At 42.0% G+C, this 21,445-nt stretch overlaps 1 protein-coding gene and 1 pseudogene across 1 annotated transcript; one reads left to right on the forward strand and one right to left on the reverse strand.

The window, feature by feature from the left end:
• The first annotated feature begins 326 nt into the window (after positions 1 to 326).
• LOC616673 (proline rich 23A) lies at positions 327 to 1,950 on the forward strand. The gene is made up of 2 exons (XM_005201927.4): positions 327 to 369; positions 1,004 to 1,950. The coding sequence occupies exons 1-2, from the start codon at positions 327 to 329 to the stop codon at positions 1,948 to 1,950; spliced, it is 990 nt and encodes a 329-aa protein (XP_005201984.2).
• Positions 1,951 to 17,260: 15,310 nt separating this feature from the next.
• Positions 17,261 to 19,795, reverse strand: LOC541276 (non-POU domain-containing octamer-binding protein-like; annotated as a pseudogene).
• Positions 19,796 to 21,445: the final 1,650 nt, after the last annotated feature.

Consider the following 21,445-nt stretch of genomic DNA (forward strand, 5'->3'; position numbering starts at 1 on the left):
AATTGGTTCTTCCTTTGGGATGACAGTTGAGCCGCAACAGATACACCTCTGAGTGTAGTGTACGTCAAATTCGATACACTAAACTCTTGGTTTAGTGACGGAAGTATAACAATGACCATCATGCTAAACTGATACATACATAAGTTGACCATGCAGCAGTTGATATTAAGACAATCAATTCTAACATCTCTTTCCCTTCCAACACACCTGCAAGGATCTGACAATCATTAACAACAGACAAAGGCTTAAGGATGCCATCCAAAAACTCACCTCACTATTGGACCAAAAGAAGATAAGAGGTCACTACCAGGGCGACGTCTCAGGGGATGAAGGAACTACATTTCAGGGTCCTGGTGCAGCGTTCCAATGGTGAGACTTCAAATGTAATCGGTTTTCCGGTTAAGGTTTTCCTCATCTGAGGTCAACAAGAGGAAAGCCAAGGACTTCACCCAGGAGTGGCACGATTGCTCCGCCCCCTTCAGGCCTATAAAAGCATCTACACTGAACTACCCACCAGGGTCAGGACTCTAGGGCTTCCCAGACTACTCCATTTCTGTAGGCGGAGCCTAGGAAGGGGCGGGGCTTAGCGTGCGGCTGCTTAGCGTGCGGCTGCTTAGCGTGCGGCTGCTTAGCGTGCGGCTGCTTAGCGTGCGGCTGCTTAGCGTGCGGCTGCTTAGCGTGCGGCTGCTTAGCGTGCGGCTGCTTAGCGTGCGGCTGCTTAGCGTGCGGCTGCTTAGCGTGCGGCTGCTTAGCGTGCGGCTGCTTAGCGACTCTGGTTCCGCCCGCTTCACTCACGGCACCCTTGGCCCACTCCTCTGCAAACCCGTCCACGTGAGGAGCTGAAGCTTCAAACTCGCAAGACTGAACGCAGCAGCTCCCCTAGAAGCCACGACTGAGTGACTCCCCAGAGGCAACCCCAAAGTTCGAAGACTCGTCCTGCGTTCCTGCGCCCCACCGCCCCTCGTCGGCCTCACCTGTCAAGCCGACCTTTCACTGCCTGCAGGACCCAGCCCTCTGTCGCCTTCTGCCAGGTCCCAGGCCCGCGGCGACATTCACATGATGGGCTGCCGACCGCGCAGCCCCACCGCCTACCCTGAGGACACGTGGGAACAGCAGGACGGAGGACCCGGCCCTGCCAAGCGCCGCCGAACCGAGGAGCCCGCCCTCCCCAAGTCCGAGTCTGAGGCGGAGCCCAGCCTGCATAACCTGACCTGGTCCCCGACAGCGGGCACTCTCATTTTCGTGGCTGTCCTGCCGGCGGGATGTGCTCTGCACGTGCTCCTGGACGACGTCGAACTGCTGCTGGAGCCCGAGCCAACGTCTGTGTGGCAAGTGTGTTTCGGAGGTCGCATCCTCATGCTGGTCCCCGAGGCCCTCCTGGGCTTGGGTGTGGAAGGGCCGTGGGGGCAGGGCCTAGAACCGGGCGCTGTCCTGAGCCCTCCCGGAGAGTACGTGGCCCTGGAGCCGGGACTCTCCTGTGCCGCTGTCCCAGAGATCGCCTGCCAGGGAGAGGCCAGCAAGGAGGACGCGAATGCTGACGCTGACTTCCTGCTGGGCGGGATGGATGCTGCCTCAGTCCCAATCGCTGGGCTCCGCTCTTCTGCTGGAAGTTTGACTCACTTTGACCTGTTCGACCTAGTCTCAGAGCTCTCCCCTCGGGCCTCCAATCCTAGTCCAGAGAGAGGCTCTCCTCAGCACGACGACAACCTGGACTTGCACCTTCTGGAGCCCTTTCCTGACTCACCACTCCAACCTCTACCTCCTTCTCCGAGTCCAGGTCCCCAGGAGCGCCCCTGTCGCCCAACTGGTCCTCCTTGCAAGGCCCGGAGATGCCTGTTCCCTGAATCCACTGCCTCCCACAATTCCTGGACTCCTGAGCGGGCACCAGGACAGAATCTTCCGATGTTGGTTGTGTATATATTGAACACACCAAAAGAAGCACACGAATAGGTCCTTTTTGGATGCAGGCTGCATTGCAGAATTTTGGTCAGTGGCTGCCTGAACACCTGAAAGGAAGCTCACCTGGGCAAAGAAAATCCACTTGAAATGCAGCATTCTTTCAGCCAGCCAGACTGCTGGTAGGTTTTCTCTAAAGAGGTTACCCTTAAGCAGATCTGTTGTTGTTTTTGTTTGTTTGTTTGTTTGCTGTTGTTTTGGACTCTGTGCAACTCTGTGGACTGTAGCCCTCCAAGATCCTCTGCCCATGTGATTTCCCAGGCAAGAATACTGGAATAGGTTGTCGTTTACTTCTCCGGGGCATCTTCCTGACCCAGGGATGGAAGCTGCCTCTCCTGCATTGCAGGCGGATTCTTTACCACTGAGCCGCTGGGGAAGCCTAAGCAGCTCTACCCCCTTCCCATTTGCTTCAAACATAAGCAAAAGCACTTTTCTCTAAAAAGCTATCCTTTCCCAGATACCCTACCACTGGCCCCTTTCCCTATTGTGCCCCACCCCACTCAACAGAAGAATTGCTCATTTCTGTTCTTTACACGGTTTTGGTCCTAGTGTCTGTCCATGCTAGTTTACAACACCTCTACCCAGCTGGGACTTTTTTGGATGGAAGGTCTAGCCCCTTTAGGGGAATCTAGTCAGTAGTTTTATGTGGACAAATATTTGTTGAATACAAAACATAGAATGGGGAACAATGATTATGGCCCCTCCTCTTTTGAATGACTAGGTTGGCAGATGGTTTAATTCTATTGCTGGGTTTTCCCAAAAGAACCAACAGTTTTCTGTTCTTCTTATATGCTTTTAATGTTATATAATTTTCTTGCCCCAGGAAAGTTTGTAATTCTAAAGATTTTGTGTTTTTATACTTATAAGCTCCAAAATATGTTTTTTATATTGCTACTAACATATAGAAATATTTTTTCTTAAATTGTCTGACAACCAGAAAATTACTTAATTTCTGTAATCACTTATCTATAGATTCTCTTGCTTGACTAATAAAATTATTTCCAAATAATGAGTATGTCTCCTTTTTTTTTTTGACAAGCCTCTTACATCTTATTTTTCCATAATCCTTTCATTGGATATTACCTCAAATCCAGGTTGTCTGGTGTAGTTAATAGTGTCACCCCTTTTTTTGAAATACAGTTAGTTAGTGAAAGTGGTTTCAGTCATGTCCGACTCTTTGTGACCCCGTGGACTATACAGTCCATGGAATTCTCCAGGCCAGAATACTGGAGTGGGTAGCCTTTCCCTTCTTCAGGGATCTTCCCAACCCAGGGATAAGACCCAGGTCCCCTGCATTGCAGGGGTTTCTGTACCAGCTGAACCACAAGGGAAGCCCAAGAATACTGGAGTAGGTAGCCTATCCCTTCTCCAGCGGATCTTCCTGACCCAGGAATTGAACTGGGTCTCCTGCATTGCAGGCAGATTCTTTACCAACTGAGCTATAACCTGCCTTTTGAAGTATAGTTAACAAGTGTATTTTATTAAGTTTTGGGTGCACAATAACATAATTCAATATTATTGGATTATATTCAAGGTATTCAAGGTAAAGTAACTACAAAAAAATGAGTATATTTTCTTCTGCTGTACAATATGTCCTTGTTCCTTATTTACTTTATACATAGTAATTTTAATTTCTTAATCCCCTACCCTATCTTGATCCTCCCTCCTTCCCTGTCCTGAGTGACAACCACAGCTTTGTTCTCATCATATAAGAATCTTTTCTGTTTTGTTATATGCACTAATTTGTTTTATTTTTTAGATTCTATGCATGAGTGATAACATAAGAGTATATGTCTTTCTCTGAGTAATTTTATAAACCAGAATACACTCTAGGACCATCCATGTTGTTGCAAAGAGTAGATATTCGTTCTCATCAAACTAGCATCTATTTGGACATACTTTGCAGTGGTCAATAAAACCAGATGAGGTTCTCTGGATTTTCTTTTGCCCTGAAAGTTTGGCTTCAATCCAGGAAGAGGGTTCTCTTTGGTGTCAGGTGGTGGAGGCAGTGGAATCTACATTCAGAGAAGTCATGTCGAGGCCTAAGTTATGAGATGCACAAACACCACATTTACCCGTGATTGCCAGCTCTTATGGGGTAGTTGAAGTGTAGAGCTTCTACTCTTCCAAGAAAGATGCCTGCTTCTTCCACGTCACCTCATTCGACTCCTCGTTCTTGTGCCTGTCTCTTTAAATGGCATAACTTGACTAAGGATTTGACTGGAACAAAACTGTTCACTGGAGAGGCTCCTTCGATAAGAAGGGGAAAAGATTTCTCAGTTTCAATGGGCAGTGTGTTTTGATTTGGTATAAAGAGTCTTCCACACAAAACTGAATCAAAAGCTGCTTCATTATTATAAGACACTAATGAAAGAAATCAAAGATGACATAAACAGATGGAGAGAGATTCCATGTTCCTGGGTAGGAAGAATCAATATCATGAAAATGACTATACTACCAAATGCAATCTACAGACTCAATGCAATCCCTATGAAATTACCAATGGCATTTTTCACAGAACTAGAACAAAAAATTTCACAGTTCATATGGAAACACAAAAGACCCCAAATAGCCAAAGCACTCTTGAGAAAGAATGGAGCTGGAGGTATCAACCTTCCTGACTTCAGATTATACTACAAAGTTACAGTCATCAAGACAGTATGGTACTGGCACAAAAACAGAAATATAAACCAATGGAACAAGATAGAAAGTCCAGAAATAAACCCATGCACCTATGCATACCTTATTCTTGACAAAGAAGCCAAGAATATACAATGCGGCAAATACAGCCTCTTCAATAAATGGTGCTGGGAAAACTGGAAAGCTACATGTAAAAAAAATGAAATTAGAACACTGCCTAACACCATACACATAAATAAACTCAAAATGGATTAAAGACCTAAATGTAAGACCAGAAACTATAAAACTCTTAGAGGAAAACATAGGCAGAACACTCGATGACATAAATCAAAGCAAGATCCTCTATGACCCACCTCCCAGAGTAACAGAAACAAAAACAAAAGTAAGCAAGTGGGGCCTGATTAAACTTACAAGCTTTTGCACAGCAAAGGAAACTAAGCAAGGTGAAAAGACAGCCCTCAGAATGGGAGAAAATAATAGCAAATGAAACAACTGAAAAAGGATTAATTTCCTTTTAATTTCAATATAATTCCAAATATACAAGCAGCTCATACAACTCAATACCAGAAAAACAAACAACCCAATCAAAAAGTGGGAAAAAGACCTAAACAGACATTTCTCCAAAGAAGACATACAGATGGATAACAAACACATGAAAAGATGCTCAACATCGCTCATTATTCAGTTCAGTTCAGTTCAGTCGCTCAATCGTGTCCGACTCTTTGCGACCCCATGAATCACAGCATGCCAGGCCTCCCTGTCCATCACCAACTCCCGGAGTTCACTCAGACTCACATCCATCGAGTCAGTGATGCCATCCAGCCATCTCATCCTCTGTCATCCCCTTCTCCTCCTGCCCCCAATCCCTCCCAGCACCAGAGTCTTTTCCAATGAGTCAACTCTTCGCGTGAGGTGGCCAAAGTACTGGAGTTTCAGCTTTAGCATCTTTCCTTCCAAAGAAATCCCAGGGTTGATCTGGGATTTCAGAATGGACTGGTTGGATCTCCTTGCAGTCCAGGGGACTCTCAAGAGTCTTCTCCAACACGACAGTTCAAAGGCATCAATCCTTCAGCTCTCAGCTTTCTTCACAGTCCAACTCTCACATCCATACATGACCACTGGAAAAACCATAGCCTTGACTAGATGGACCTTTGTTGGCAAAATAATGTCTCTGCTTTTCAATATGCTGTCTAGGTTGGTCATAACTTTCATTGAAGGCAAAGGAAGAGCTCAAACATATAGCTGAGAGCCTTGTATATGAAGGTCTTCCCATACGCTGCCCTTGTAACACTCTCTCTCTGCAAGAAAAGAACCCAAACAGGCAAGGATATCAATTTGTTCAAAATTGTAAGGCCATTGACAAACTTCTTGATAGAAATTAACACAAATACCATCCTTTCGCCAATTCCACCTGAAACCACTTGCTTCACTCTAATGAATCTTTATTCTGCCTTTTTTCAGTGTTCCTCTAGACCAAGACCAGAGAAGGCAATGGCACCCCACTCCAGTACTCTTGCTTGGAAAATCCCATGGACGGAGGAGCCTGGTAGGCTGCAGTCCATGGGGTCGCTAAGAGTCAGACACGACTGAGCGACTTCACTTTCACCTTTCACTTTCATGCATTGGAGAAGGAAATGGCAACCCACTCCAATGTTCTTGCCTGGAGAATTCCAGGGATGGCTGAGCCTGGCGGGCTGCCGTCTATAGGGTCGCACAGAGTGGGACACGACTGAAGTGACTTAGCAGCAGCAGCAGCAGCAGCTAGACCAAGACAGTCAATACTTTTTGCCTTCACCGGGAGAGGACCACAACATACCTGAACAGTCATGCCCCTAGAGTACACTGGAGTCCCCTTCTATTTTTCCCTGGTTCTTGATCATGACTTAAAAGATTTAAATTTCCCTTGTGATTCAGTTCTTAATATAATGTGTAAGTTAATCTTCTTTGTTCAAAGAACAAGGAATCCTAAACAAAGATTTCATTGGCTTGCCCCAACCTTATCAAAAAGGAGGCATAAATTTTAAATATGTTATAATTTTGCCAAAATACAGTCTATTATTTATAGTATGACATCACAAGGGGAAAACCTTCTGTCCTGATAGAAAAAAGACAATTCAAACATATCCTAAACACCTCACCAAAGACAGTTGAGAGTATGTGTTTTTATTAATAACTGGATATTACAGACAATGGGTCCAAGTTTTAATATATTGAAAAACATCTTTATAAATTGACAAAGTCCTATAAGAAACCCTTTACTGGGGTACTCAAATGTGAAGGGGGATTTTGTAACCAGAAGAAGACTGTTTAATGGCCTCTTTCTCTAGTCATCTCTAAGTACTAAAAGTTCTTATGTCTACTCATGAATAAGCTATCTGACAAGTCTTTGAGGTTTTAACTTAACTTGATGAGAACTAACAGAAACCCATTGCTCCTAAAACCAGAAACAACTAAGATGTCTTTCATAGGCAGATGGAGAAAAATCTGTGATTATATATAATATATACATGTAATCCATATATATTATATACCTATATAGATATAACATATGTAATATTATTAACATTAAGAAAAAATGTAAATGAGTTGCCAAGCCAGGTAATAAATAATTTTAAATGCATATTGCTAAGTTACAGAAGCCAATCTGGAAAGACCACATACTGTGTGAATCCAATTAAATACATTCTGAAAAAAAGCTAAACTAAAGAGATAGTGAAAAATCAGTGGTTGTCAGGGCTTCAGAAGAAGCTAGATAAATAGGTGGAGTGCACATGATTTGTAGGGTGGGTATCTACTCTCTATGACGTTATATATAAAGGTTCATAAGGGAATTCTGCAAAATATTTAAGGAAACATAGTTCACAATCTATGGAAAAAGTTGAAGTGGGGAAAATACTTTGAAACACATTTTACAAGGTCAGCATTACCCTGATACCAAAACGAGACTGGGAGACACTAAAAAAGAGAAAATTATAGGTCAATATCACTGATAAACTATATACAAAAATCCTCCACACAATATTAGCAAACTGAATTCACCAATGCATAAAAAGGGTCTTACACCACAATCTAGTAAGATGTATTCCAGGGATTCAAGGATGAATTCATATTCAAAAATCAAGTGATGTGATACAACACATTAACAAAACAAAGGGTAAAAACTACATAGTCATCTCATATATGCATAAATAGCATTTGACAAAAGTCAACATCCATTCATGATAAAAAAAAAAAAAACCCTCAACAAAATGAACAAAGAGGGACTATGCATGCATGCTAAGTCGTTTCAGTTGTGTCCAACTCTTTGCGACCCCATGGACTATAGCCCACCAGGCTCCTCTATCCAAGGGATTCTCCAGGCAGGAATATTGGAGTGGGTTACCACGTACTCCTCCAGGGGATCTTCCCAATCCAGGAATCAAACCCGAGTCTCCTGCGATTCCTATATTGCTGGCTGATTCTTTACTGCTGAGCCACCAAGGAAGCTCTAAGGGACAGTGCTGCTGCTGCTAAGTCACTTCAGTCGTGTCCCACTCTGTGCGATCCCAGAGACGGCAGCCCACCAGGTTCCTCTGTCCCTGGGATTCTCCAGGCAAGAACACTGGAGTGGGTTGCCATTTCCTTCTCCAATGCATGAGAGTGAAAAGTGAAAGTGAAGTAGCTCAGTCATTTCCGACTCTTCAAGACCCCACGGATTGCAGCCCACCAGGCTCCTCTGTCCATGGGATTTTCCAGACAAGAGTACTGGAGTGGGGTGCCATTGCCTTCTCCCTAAGGAACAATACCTCACTATAATAAAGACCATGGAGAAGGCAATGGCACCCCACTCCAGTGCTCTTGCATGGAAAATCCCATGGATGGAGGAGCCTAGAAGTCTGCAGTCCATGGGGTCGCTAAGAGTCGGACACGACTGAGCAACTTCACTTTCACTTTTCACTTTCATGCATTGGAGAAGGAAATGGCAACCCACTCCAGTGTCCTTGCCTGGAGAATCCCAGGGACGGGGGAGCCTGGTGAGCTGCCGTCTATGGGGTCACACAGAGTCGGACACGACTGAAGTGACTTAGCAGCAGCAGCATAATAAAGACCATACAAGACTAAGCCACAGCTTACATCATAATCATTGGCCAAAAAAGCTTAAAACTTTTCCTCCAAGATCAGAAACAAGACGAGGATGCCCACTGCCACCATTCCTATGTAACGTAGCATGGGAAGTCCAGCAACAGCAATCAGACAAGAAAAAGAAAAGATATCCAAATTGAAAGGGAAAAAGTGAAGTTGTCATTATTTACAGATTACATGATACTATATAAAAAAAACCCTAAAGACATCAAAAAACTTTTAATAAATTCAGTAAAGTTTCAGGATATAAGATTAATATTTAGAAATTGCCTTTCTATACACTGACAATAAACTATCAGGATTATAAATCATGAAAACAATCCCATTTAAAATTCCATCAAAAAATAAATAAAACACCTAGGAATAATTTTAGCCAAAGAGGTGAAAGACCTATACTCTGAAAATTATAACACAATGATGAAGGCAATTGAAGTCAATATAAATAAATTGAAAGCTATCATATGTTCATGGATTGGAAGAATTAATATTGTTAAAATGTCCCAACAACTCAAAACAACCTAAAAGGTTATTGCAATTCTATCAGTATACACAGTTTTTCACATAACTAGAAAAATAATTTAGTACTTATATGAAATCACACACACACACAAAAAACTGGAGGTATCATGCTCTCTGACTTCAGACTACACTACAAAGCTAGAGTTATCAAAACAGTATGGCACTGGCAGAAAAACAGATAAGTTGACCAATGGAGCAGAATAGAAGGCTGAGAAATAAACTTTTGCACACATGGTCAATTAACCTACAGTGAAGGAAGCAAGAACATACAATGAGGTCAACAAAAGTTATTGGGATAATTGGAAACTTACACATAAAAGAACAAAATTAGAACAGTGTCACACACAACATTTTTACATACTCTCTTCCAAATTTTGAACCAGTTCATTCTTCCATGTCCAGTTCTAACTGTTGCTTCTTGACCTACACACAGGTTTCTCAGGAGACAAATAAGGTGGTCTGGTATTCCCATCTCTAAGAATTTTCCACCGTTTGTTGTGAGCCACACAGTCAAAGGCATTAGCATAGTCAATGAAGCAGAAGTAGATATTCTTGTCGAATTCTCTTGCTTTTTCTCTGATCCAGCGGATGTTGGCAATTTGATCTCTGGTTCCTCTGCCTTTTCTAAATCCAGCTTGAACATCTGGAAGTTCTTGGTTCATGTACTGTTGAAGCCTAGCTTGGAGAATTTTGAGCATTACTTTGCTAGCATGTGAGATGAGTGCAATTGTGTGGTAGTTTGAACATTCTTTGGCATTGTCTTTCTCTGGGATTGGAATGAAAACTGACCTTTTCCAGACCTGTGACCACTGCTGAGTTTTCCAAATTTGCTGGTATATCAAGTGCAGCACTTTGTTACAGTATCAAATCAGTATGGTACTGGAATAATAAAGATAGATAATTGATTAGAATACATAGTCCAGAAACAAACTCTTGTATATATTGTACAATGAAATTCAGCAAGTCTACCCAATGGGGAAAGGATAATCTTTTCAAGCAATTTTGTTGGGCAGAGGGGTTTTGAGATAGGTAAAGGGGATTAAGCAGTACAAACATCTCCAATAATAAACAAGCCATGGGGATACAATATACACCATAAAGAATATGATCAATAATATTGTAATAAAAATGTTGTATAGAAACAGATGATTGCCAGACTTATCATAGTGATTATTTCATTAAGTATGCAAATTTCATATCACTATTTAGTGCATCTGAAATAAACATAATATTGTCCTTCAATTATATTTCAATAAAAAATTTTTGTTATTGGAAAAAATTGGATACCCACATGCAAAATAATAAGTGAAACTGAACCCTTATCTTACACCTTATGTAAAAATTAACCCAAAATGAGGTCAAATATCTAAACATAAGACTTAAAACTATAAAGCTCTTACATGAAAGCAAAAGGGGAAAGCTTCATTATATTGAAGTGAAAGTGAAAGTTGCTCAGTTGTGTCCAACTCTTTGCAATCCTATGGACTGTAGCCTGCCAGGCTCCTCTGTCCATGGGATTTTGCAGGCAAGGATAGTGGAGTGGGTGGCCATTTTCTTCTCCAGGGTATCTTCCCAACCCTGGAGATTGAACCTGGGTCTCCTGCATTGCAGACAATTCCTTACCATCTGAGCCACTAGGGAAACCCTCATTATAATGAGCTTGGCATTTGTTTCTTCAATATGACACCAAAAGACAGAAAACAAAAGTAAAATAGATAAATTGGACTACATGAAAAAAATTTTTAAATGATACAATTAATAGACTGAAAAACAACCTATAGAATAGGAAAATATTTGCATATCTTCTATGTGGTTAATATCTAGAATACATTAAGAACTACAACTCAACAGGAAAAAAATACCTGACATTTAAATGGGCAAAAGTCTTGATAGTCATTTCTCCAAGGAAAATATACAAATATTTGTAAACATACAGGAAGCATATGAAAAAGGTGTTCAACATCACTGCTGCTGCTGCTGCTGCTAAGTTGCTTCAGTCGTGTCCGACTCTGTGCGATCCCATACACGGCAGCCTACCAGGCTCCCCCATCACTGGGATTCTCTAGGCAAGAACACTGGAGTGGGTTGCCATTTCCTTCTCCAACACATGAAAGTGAAAAGTGAAAGTAAAGTCGCTCAGTCATGTCTGACTCTTAGTGACCCCATGGACTGCAGCCTACCAGGCTCCTCCGTCCATGGGATTTTCCAGGCAAGAGTACTGGAGTGGGGTGCCATTAGCCAAATACAGACTACCATGAGATGTCACCTTAGAAGGTTTGTTATTTAAAAAAAAAAAAAAGAAGAAGAAGAAGAAAAGAAAAAAACCAAGTGTTTGGCAAGCATGTGGAAAATTTAAGATTATTGTACATTGTTGGTCAGTATGAAAATGGTGCAGCCATTATAGGAAATAGTTTGTCAATTCTTCAACAAATTAAAAATAGAACTACTGTATAATCCAGGAATTCCACTTCTGACTATATACCCAAAAGAATAAAAAACAGGACCTCAAAGAGATATTTATACACTCCTGTTGGTAGCAACATTATTCACAAAAAACAAAGGTGGAAGCAGCCCAAATGTCCATAGAAGGATGAATTGACTTTAAAAAAATGTAGATGCATACAATAGATCATTCGTCCTTAAAAAGGAAGGAAATTCTGACACATACCATAACATGGATGAATATTGAGGACATTATGCTAAGTGAAATAAACCAGTTACAAAAAATAAACACTGTATAGTTTTACTTATATGAAGTATCCAGAGTAGTCAAATTCACAGAAACAAAAGTAGAATGGTGGTTTCCAGGGGCTGGAGAGAGGAGGCAAAGGGGAATTGTTCTAAAAGTACAGACTGTTCATTTTGCAACATAAAAAATTTGTGGAGACTGGTTACATAACAAGGTAAATATACTTAGGACTACTAAACTGTACACTTAAAATGGGTAGGGTGGTAAATTTTAAGTTATGTGCCTTTTATCTAAACGTAAGACCAGAAACCATAAAACTCCTAGAGGAAAACATAGGCAAAACACTCTCTGACATAAATCACAGTAGGATCCTCTATGACCCACCTCCCAGAGTAATGGAAAGAAAAGCAAAAATAAACAAATGGGACCTAATTAAACTTAAAAGCTTTTGCACAATGAAGGAAACCATAAGCAAGGTGAAAAGACAGCCTTCAGAACGGGAGAAAATAATAGCAAACAAAGAAGCTGACAAATAATTAATCTCAAAAATATACAAGCAACTCCTGAAGCTCAATTCCAGAAAAATAAGCGACCCAATCAAAAAATAAGCCAAAGAACTAAACAGATATTTCTCCAAAGAAGATATACAGATGGCTAACACACACATGAAAAGATGTTCAACATCATTCATTATCATAGAAATGCAAATCAAAATCACAATGAGGTACCATCTCACGCTGGTCAGAATGGCTGCTATCCAAAAGTCCACAAACAATAAATGCTGGAAAGGGTGTAGAGAAAAGGGAACCTTCTTACACTGTTGGTGGGAATGCAAACTAGTACAGCCACTATGGAGAACAGTAGGGAGATTCCTTAAAAAACTGGAAACAGAACTGCCATATGACCCAGCAATCCCACTGATGGGCATACACACTGAGGAAACCAGAATTGAAAGAGACACGTGTACCCCAATGTTCATTGCAGCACTGTCTATAATAGCCAGGACATGGAAGCAACCTAGATGTCCATCAACAGACGAATGGATAAGAAAGGTGTGGTACATATACACAATGGAATATTACTCAGCCATTAAAAAGAATACATTTGAATCAGTTCTAATAAGGTGGATGAAACTGGAGCCTATTATACAGAGTGAAGTAAGCCAGAAAGAAAAACAGCAATATAGTATACTAATGCATATATATGGAACTTAGAAGATGGTAACGATGACCCTATATGCAAGATATTCTATCAGTACTCTATACAGCCTTCTACCTGAGCTAAAATCAGTCCAGACAGCGGAAGTTATTGTATTTACTATAGCTTGTCAACCAATCAGACCAGAAATTAAGTATATAGTAGGTATGCTTTTGGTGTAGTATGTGACTATGGGCTGCTTTGGAAACAGATGTAGAGAACAGTCTTTTGGACTCTGTGGGAGAAGGCAAGGGTGGGATGGTTTGAGAGAAAAGCATTGAAATATGTATATTACCATATGTGAAACAGATCACCAGTCCAGGTTCAATGCATGAGACATGGTGCTCAGGGCTGGTGCACTGGGATGACCCAGAGGGATGGGATGGGGAGGGAGGTGGGAGGGGGGTTCAGGATGGGGAACACAGGTACACCCATGGCTTATTCATGTCAATGTATGACAAAACCCACTACAATATTGTAAAGTAATTAGCCTCCAATTAAAATAAATTAATTTAAAAAAAAAGAATTTGGGACTTAAAAAAAAAGTTATGTGTCTTTTGTGTTGTGTTTATGTTATGTATATTACCACAATTTTATTTAAAACACATCTGAGGTTATTTCCAAGTCATATGTAATCTGTCAAAAACATGGTCCTGTAAAAACTATAAAAATGGAGAATTGGAGATAAGATTCTTAAATTCATGGGCTTTCCAGTTACCAGTCCACAGGAGGATAAGTAATGTGTCCCCAAGGAAGTGGAAAGTATGGCTTCAAAAGTTCCAGCAGGAGTACAACTGGCCAAGGGACACTTTCTTAAAGTGTTGCTAATGTTTATTTAAGGATACCATTGGTTAACCTCTCTATGAGGTTAAGCCTGGTAAGTACAGTTTTTGAGTAAGAGACAATGCCTTACAGAACTCTTTTATGATAGTTACTGTAAAATACATGCCTTGGTCACTGGTATGTTCCAAGTTGGAAACACAGTATCAAGTAGCTTTTTAGCAACTGAAAAGACTGTAGATGTTCAACCTGGAAATGATTTACCCGATCCTACAGTAATCAAAACAGTATGGTACTTGCATAAAAACCAGCATATAGACAAAAGGAAGAGAATAGATAATTCAGCAATAAACCCACACATTTATAGTCAACTGATCTTCAACAAGGGTGCAAAGAATACCCGATAGTCTTTTGCCTCATTGATAAAGTTTTATTCCTAAGTATTTTATTCTTTTTGATGTTATTGTAATGAGTTGGGTTTTTTAACAATATTTCCCCACTAATGCTGATTTAATATAGTAACCCATTTGTCTATATCATTATGAGTAGTTTCTTTATAAAAAGTTATACATATTTGAAATCACTTTGTTCCATCTCTCTTGAGAGCACCACAGATTATTCCAATGAAAGGTACCTGATTTTTTTTTCATTTTTCCTTTTTAGAGACCAATAGTTAATATGATAGGCTGCTTTGAATTCCTCCAGAGATTTCACAGAAACTTAATTTTGGGTAAGGTACTTGTTTGGCATATTGATCTGCTAGAGTATCTCCCTTAGCTGCCATATTGTTTCTCTCTAGATGGGGTTCAGCCTTTCCTGTAGCTACCTCAAGGAAGTGGAACTTCATCTAAAAGGTCCTTAACTTGTCCACTTTTGAGAGGATACTGGCAGAGGCAAGAAACTCCCTTTGTTTCCAAAGCAGCCCATAGTCACTTACTACACCAAAAGCATACCTGCTATATACTTAATTTCTGGTCTGATTGGTTGACAAGCTATAGTAAGTACAATAACTTCTGCTGTCTGGACTGATTTTACCTCAGGTAGAAGACTGTATAGAGTACTGATAGAATATCTTGCTTGATAACCTCCAGTTTCAGTTTTCAGGTATGATCCATCAACAGTATTAGGTCAGTATCTCAGGAGGTTGTTGTTGTTCAGTCATTCAGTCGTGTCCTACTCTTTGTGACTCCATGGACTACACAGCATGCCAAGCTTCCCTGTCCTTCACCATCTCCCAGACCTTGCTCAAATTATGTCCATTGAATCGGTGATGCCATCCAACTATCTCACCTCCTGTAATCCCCTTCTCCTCCTGTCTTCAATCTTTCCCAGCATCAGGGTCTTTTTCCGTGAATTGGCTCTTCACATCAGGTGGCCAAAGTATTGGAGCTTCAGCTTCATTATCAGTCCTTCCAATGAATATTCAGGACTGATTTCCTTTAGGATTGACTGGTTTTATCTCTTTGCAGTCCAAGGGACTCCCAAGAGTCTTCTCCAACGCCATAGCTCAAAAGCATCAGTTCTTGGGTGCTCAAACTTCTTTATGGTCCAACTCTCACATCCACACATGACTACTGAAAAAACCATAGCTTTGACTAGAGGAACCTTTGTTGGTAAAGTAATGTCTCTGCTTTTTAATATGCTGTCTAGGTTGGTCATAGCTTTTCTTCCAAGGAGCAAGCATCTTTTAATTTCATGCCTTCAGTCCCCATCTGCAGTGATTTTGCAGCCCAAGAAAATAAAGTTTGTCATTGTTTCCATTGTTGCCCCATCTATTTGCCATGAAGTGATGGGACCAGATGTCATGATCTTCGCTTTTTGAATGTTGAATTTTTAAGCCAGTTTTTTCACTCTTCTCTTTCACCTTCATCAAGAGGCTCTTTAGTCTCAGGAGGAGTCTCTAATAAATCTGAGTGAGGTACAGAGATTTTCCTAACTAAAGTAAGACAACCATGAGGTTCCCCCTTCTTTTGATAGTGCAGGGAGAGTGGCTGGATTAAGAGTGTTGCAGTAAAGAACAGTAATGGGACAGGGTGAGAGTGATAGTATCTCAAAAGATATTAATTGGCTGGTTGAAAGTGTCTGCTTTGTCATTAGTAATGTCTGTACTGAGTGAGGAGCCATGAAATCAAAAGAGGAGGCTAGAACTTATTCACCCTGGAGAAGGAAGTGGCAACCCACTCCAGTATTCTTGCCTGGAGAATCCCATGGATGGAGGAGTCTGGTGGTCTAGAGTCCATGGGGTCGCAAAGAGAGAACTTATTCAGCAGAAATATCAACAAATTTGTGTTTGTTTGGGGGTTTTTTATTTTAATTGGAAGATAATTACTTTACAATATTGTGATGGCTTTTGCCATACATTAACATGAGTCAGCCATAGGCACACATATGTTCCCTCCCTCCTGAAACCCCCTCTTACCTCCCTCCCCACCCCATCCCTCCAGATTGTTGCAGAGCACTGGTTTTGGGTGGTAATAGCTATTACTCTATGACAAGTGGGATAAACCTTTCCAACAGGGTCAAGAGTGAGAATATAGTTAGTGACTTTAAGGTTGATTGTTTTCAGAGGTTCAGTTCAGTTCAGTTCAGTTCAGTCCCTCAGTCGTGTCCAACTCTTTGCGACCCCATGAATTGCAGCACGCCAGGCCTCCCTGTCCATCATCAACTCCCAGAGTTCACTCAAACTCACATCCATCAAGTCAGTGATGCTATCCAGCCATCTCATCCTCTGTCGTCCCCTTTTCCTCTTGCCCCCAATCCCTCCCAGCATCAGAGTCTTTTCCAATGAGTCAACTCTTCACATGAGGTGGCCAAGGTACTGGAGTTTCAGCTTTAGCGTCATTCCTTCCAAAGAAATCCCAGGGCTGATCTTTAGAATGGACTGGTTGGATCTCCTTGCAGTCCAAGGGACTCTCAAGAGTCTTCTCCAACACCACAGTTCAAAAGCATCAATTCTTCAGCACTCAGCTTTCTTCACAGTCCAACTCTCACATCCACACATGACCACTGGGAAAACCATAGGTCCTTGACTAGACGGACCTTTGGTGGCAAAGTAATGTCTCTGCTTTTGAATATGCTATCTAGGTTGGTCATAACTTTCCTTCCAAGGAGTAAGCGTCTTCTAATTTCATGGCTGCAATCACCATCTGCAGTGATTTTGGAGCCCAAAAAATAAAGTCTGACACTGTTTCCACTGTTTCCTCATCTATTTCCCATGAAGTGATGGGACCAGATGCCATGATCTTCGTTTTCTGAATGTTGAGCTTTAAGCCAACTTTTTCACTCTCCTCTTTCACTTTCATCAAAAGGCTTTTTAGTTCCTCTTCACTTTCTTTTTTTTTTTTTTAAGGCTTAAAATGTATTTTAATAAGTTCATGTTGCATTATTCATTTCTCAGAAAAACTTCAAAGGTATTAGGGACAAATCAAACATGGTACACCAATAAAAAATGCACAGCATAACTACCTAAGATAGGCAAAGCTAAGAGCTACCGTCTGACACTCAGCATACAGCAACCCTGTTCTCAAGATTGTACTAGGCCTATCAAGAAAGCTGTGAATGGCAACATCACAGACACAAAAGGGCCATTTCTGGGTTGTCCTTACCCAAGAAAAAGATGGAGGCAAGTTTAACACAAGATTTTTTAAAGATACACTAAATGAAAATCTCTAAGAGAAAATGTCTTCCTTGGGACATGAAAGGGTAATATATGGGACATAACAGAACCGTATGTATGTTGTCTGTGACCTCTGTGGACATGTGCCTGAATTCCCACCTGGGAGTGATTGGAACAGTGGGGCCAAGGTCATTGGGGGATGTTTGGTTTTTGTGGTATATGTGGCAGGATCTCTGGGGTGAGACAGTGCACTAAGTCGTGTCTGACTCTTGTGACCCCATGGACTGTAGCCTGCCAGGCTCCTCTGTCTATGGGATTCTCCAGGCAAGAATATTGGAGTGGGTTGCCATTTCCTTCTCCAGGGGATCTTCCCAACCCAAGAATCGAACCCAGGTCTCCAGCACTGCAGGGAGATTCTTTACCGACTGGGGTGGCGGGGGGGTGTAAGAACAAGAAAGCAAATAGAACAGGGTGGACAAAGAGTGGAATAATTACGATTAATGGGCTCTCTAACTGGATCCATTTTGCCATGGCTCCCTGGCCCTCGCAGGCTCTCAACAATCACATGAGATTTTAGGAATGCACCACACAGAATTGATTAGCGAAAGGATATACCACATAGAACTGATTTGTTAAATATCACCCCTCCCTTACCCTCTGCCTCCAACATACTCCCTAGAGTACTACAGGCAGGGAAGACCTAAACTATTGGGAGGAATCCCAAACACTTTTCCAGAGTAGAATTCGGCTAAGTCCAAAAAGGGTCCTTCTTTTAAGGGTTTTGGGAAACTAGACACTGCAATTTTATTAGTATCGGCGACGTTTGTTTGGAGCAAATTCAGCTCCAGGAGCTGCACGGTTGAATGCAGGAGGGGTTCCACCAATTGCCCCAATTCCTTCCATTGTAGCAGCTTGGCCAAAGCGTTCAGTTGTTGGTGGGGTCAATCCCAAGGTTCCATCTGGCATCATAGTGGCTGGTCCTGGAGGAGCTGGGGTACCAGCTGGCACAGGAGCAGGGGGCATGGCACCTCTGTTGTTTATGCCCATAGCACCTCCCATAGCCATCTGACCCATCCATATCTCTTGCTCTCTCGAATCAGGGAAGGTTCCCTTGAATCCTTCCTGCTGTCGTCGCATCATTTCTTCTTATTGCCGCCGCATCTCTTCCTCACGGCGCCTGCGCTCCTCCTCCTGCCTGAGCTCCAGCTGCTTTCGTTTTTGCACTTCTTGATTGTGCAGTTCTTCCATCCTCCGAAGTTCTTCTTGACGCCTCATCAAATCCTGCCTCATTAGCATGACCTGGTGCTCATGGCAAGCAGCCTCCATCTCCATCTCCAGCTTCTCACGAGCTTCCTTGATGTTTCGGTCCACTTGGTCCTGCTGCTGCTTTTCCATCTCAATAAGTGCCTTCCAGCACATGGCATACTCATACTCAAAGGAGCCAGGCTGTGCAAATCTGGGTGGCTGCTCTCGCTCTTTGTGAAATAGCTGATTCTTTATAACCAGCTTCTCTGGGAGTCCCTCCTCATCATCTAACTGGTCCATGGGCTCCACAGTCACGGGTCGAGGAAATGTGGTTAGCAGGAAGGAGCCTTCACTGCATTTGTCCAGAGCTTTCCGAGCAGCTGGCTTCCCTGAGAATTCAACAATGCCTTTTCCTGAGGGCCTGCCTCGATCATCCACAATGACTACAGCCCTCTCCACCTGGCCGAACACAGAAAAGGCCTCCTCCAGCAGTTCATTGGACACAAACTGAGGAAGGTTTCGGACTGTAAGGGATGCACTATGGCAGGCAAAGCGCACACGCAGCTGCTTTCCACGGAGTGGCATGTTGTCCAGTTCTACTTTGGCAATCTCCGCTAGGATTCGTGTTTCCAAGTAGATAAAGCCAAAGCCCTTGTCCTTATGAATGAAGACTTCGCCTGCCTTCCCATATTTCTCAAACAGTTTCCTCATTTCCTCCTCAGTGATGTCAGGAGGAAGATTGCCCACAAAGAGCCGGCTACGCTGGGTGAAGGTCTTCTCTCCTGGTTTCCTAAAATTCTTCAGGTCAATAGTCAAGCCTTCATTCTGGCTGCTGGCTTGCTGCCCATTTGCAGGCATTGGTGGAGGTGGTGGCTGCTGCTGTTGCTGCTGGTGGTGCTGCTGATGGTGATGTTGATGATGCTTCCTTGGAGTGTGGTTTTGTTTCTCCAAGTTAAAAGTTTTATTGCTCTGCATCTTTGAACCTCTCCACCGACTGTTTTCTGCTCAGAGTAACAGCGAAGCTACACGGCCTTTTTCCCTCTTCACTTTCTGCCATAAGGGTGGTGTCATCTGCATATCTGAGGTTATTGATATTTCTCCTGACAATCTTGATTCCAGCTTGTGCTTCTTCCAGCCCAACGTTTCTCATGATGTACTCTGCATATAAGTTAAATAAGCAGGGTGACAGTATACAGCCTTGCTGTACTCCTTTTCCTATTTGGAACCAGTCTGTTGTTCCATGTCCAGTTCTAACTGTTGCTTCCTGACCTGCATATAGGTTTCTCAAGAGGCAGGTCAGGTGGTCTGTCAGGTGGTCTTCCCATCTCTTTCAGAGGTTAGGGAAGCAGTTAAACACTAAGCTAACCACTTTAGTGATGTATGCAACTTGTCTCCAACAGACTTCTAACAAAATCTTCATTTTTTACATCAAGTGGGTTCTTCTTTCCTTTAGATCTTGAGGATATCAAACTTTTAAAAAACGTATATTCTTTTTTGAAGTTAACTTCTCAAATGGTTTTTCTTCCTTACCTTCTAAAAGTAATATATTTTTAGGACAATTTTATGTTACTGAAAATTGAGCAAATGGCACACAGTTCCCTATATCCCACCTCTCCCAAACACAGTTTCCCTATTATTATATCCTGGGGCAAGTCAATGAAAATCTTTGAACAGGTTTCGTTGTTCTTTGAACAAAGTAGATTATCTATACAGTGTATAGGACTAAATCACAAGGGAAAGTTAGATCTTTTAAATCATGAATGAGACCAGGGAAAAATAGGAGTGGGCTCCAGTGTACTCCAGGGGCATGACTGTCCAGGTATGTTATTATCCTCTCCAAGCGAAAGCAAAATCATATTGACTGTCTTGGTCTAGAGGCACATTGGAAAAAAGGCAAAGCAAAGACTCAACAGAATTGAAGCAAGTGGCTTCAGGTAGAAGTGATAAGAGGATTGTATTTGGGTTAATTTTTGTCAGCTAGTAAGGTATACATATTTTGTTGATGGCCTTAAGATCTTGAACAAATAAAAATCCTTGTCTGTTTGCCTTCACTTCCTGGTGGATGAGAATGTTACAAAGGCAATGTATGGGAAGACCTTTTATATAAGGCATTCAACTCTATGTTTGAGCTCTTCCTTTTGGTGTCAAGGGATATTGGGGGAAGTTTGGTAATGACTTGGTAGAATGTACCTAAATTTTAATAGGTTGAAAGTGAAAGTGTTAGTTGCTCAGTCCTGTCTGACTCTTGGTGACCCCATGGACTGTAGCCAGCCAGGCTTCTCTGTCCAAGGAATTCTCCAGGCAAGAATACAGGAGTGGGTCGCCATTCCCTTCTCCAGAGGATCTTCCTCACTGAAGGATCAAACCCGAGTCTCCTGCACTGCAGGCAACTTCTTTACTGTGTTCTGCTTCCACTATTTTACCTGTTTTTCCTTTTTCTCATTTTTTCTATGTCAGTGAAATTTCTAGCTCATAAAGGGTCAGATATGGTGTCGAGAAATTTATCTGGGGTATTTACCAATGAGAGAGTTCAGGAGAACAAGCAGAAGCTATTTAATCAGAAGTTGTTATATAGCAAAAGAGTCAGCCCCATCACTTGCATTTGAGAGCTGATAGGCAGGTAAAGGAGTGAGAGATGTTTATGGTGGAAAAAAAGGAGAACTTCAGATATGTTTGAACAG

The sequence above is a fragment of the Bos taurus genome, chromosome 1 (assembly GCF_002263795.3).
Source record: "Bos taurus isolate L1 Dominette 01449 registration number 42190680 breed Hereford chromosome 1, ARS-UCD2.0, whole genome shotgun sequence".
Lineage (NCBI taxonomy): Eukaryota > Metazoa > Chordata > Mammalia > Artiodactyla > Bovidae > Bos > Bos taurus.

Coding starts and splice junctions, on each gene's coding strand:
- LOC616673 (XM_005201927.4), top strand. CDS start 327: ATGAAGGAACTACATTTCAGGGTCCTGGTGCAGCGTTCCAATG. Junction 370..1,003: donor CCTGGTGCAGCGTTCCAATG/GTGAGACTTCAA, acceptor CACTGCCTGCAG/GACCCAGCCCTCTGTCGCCT.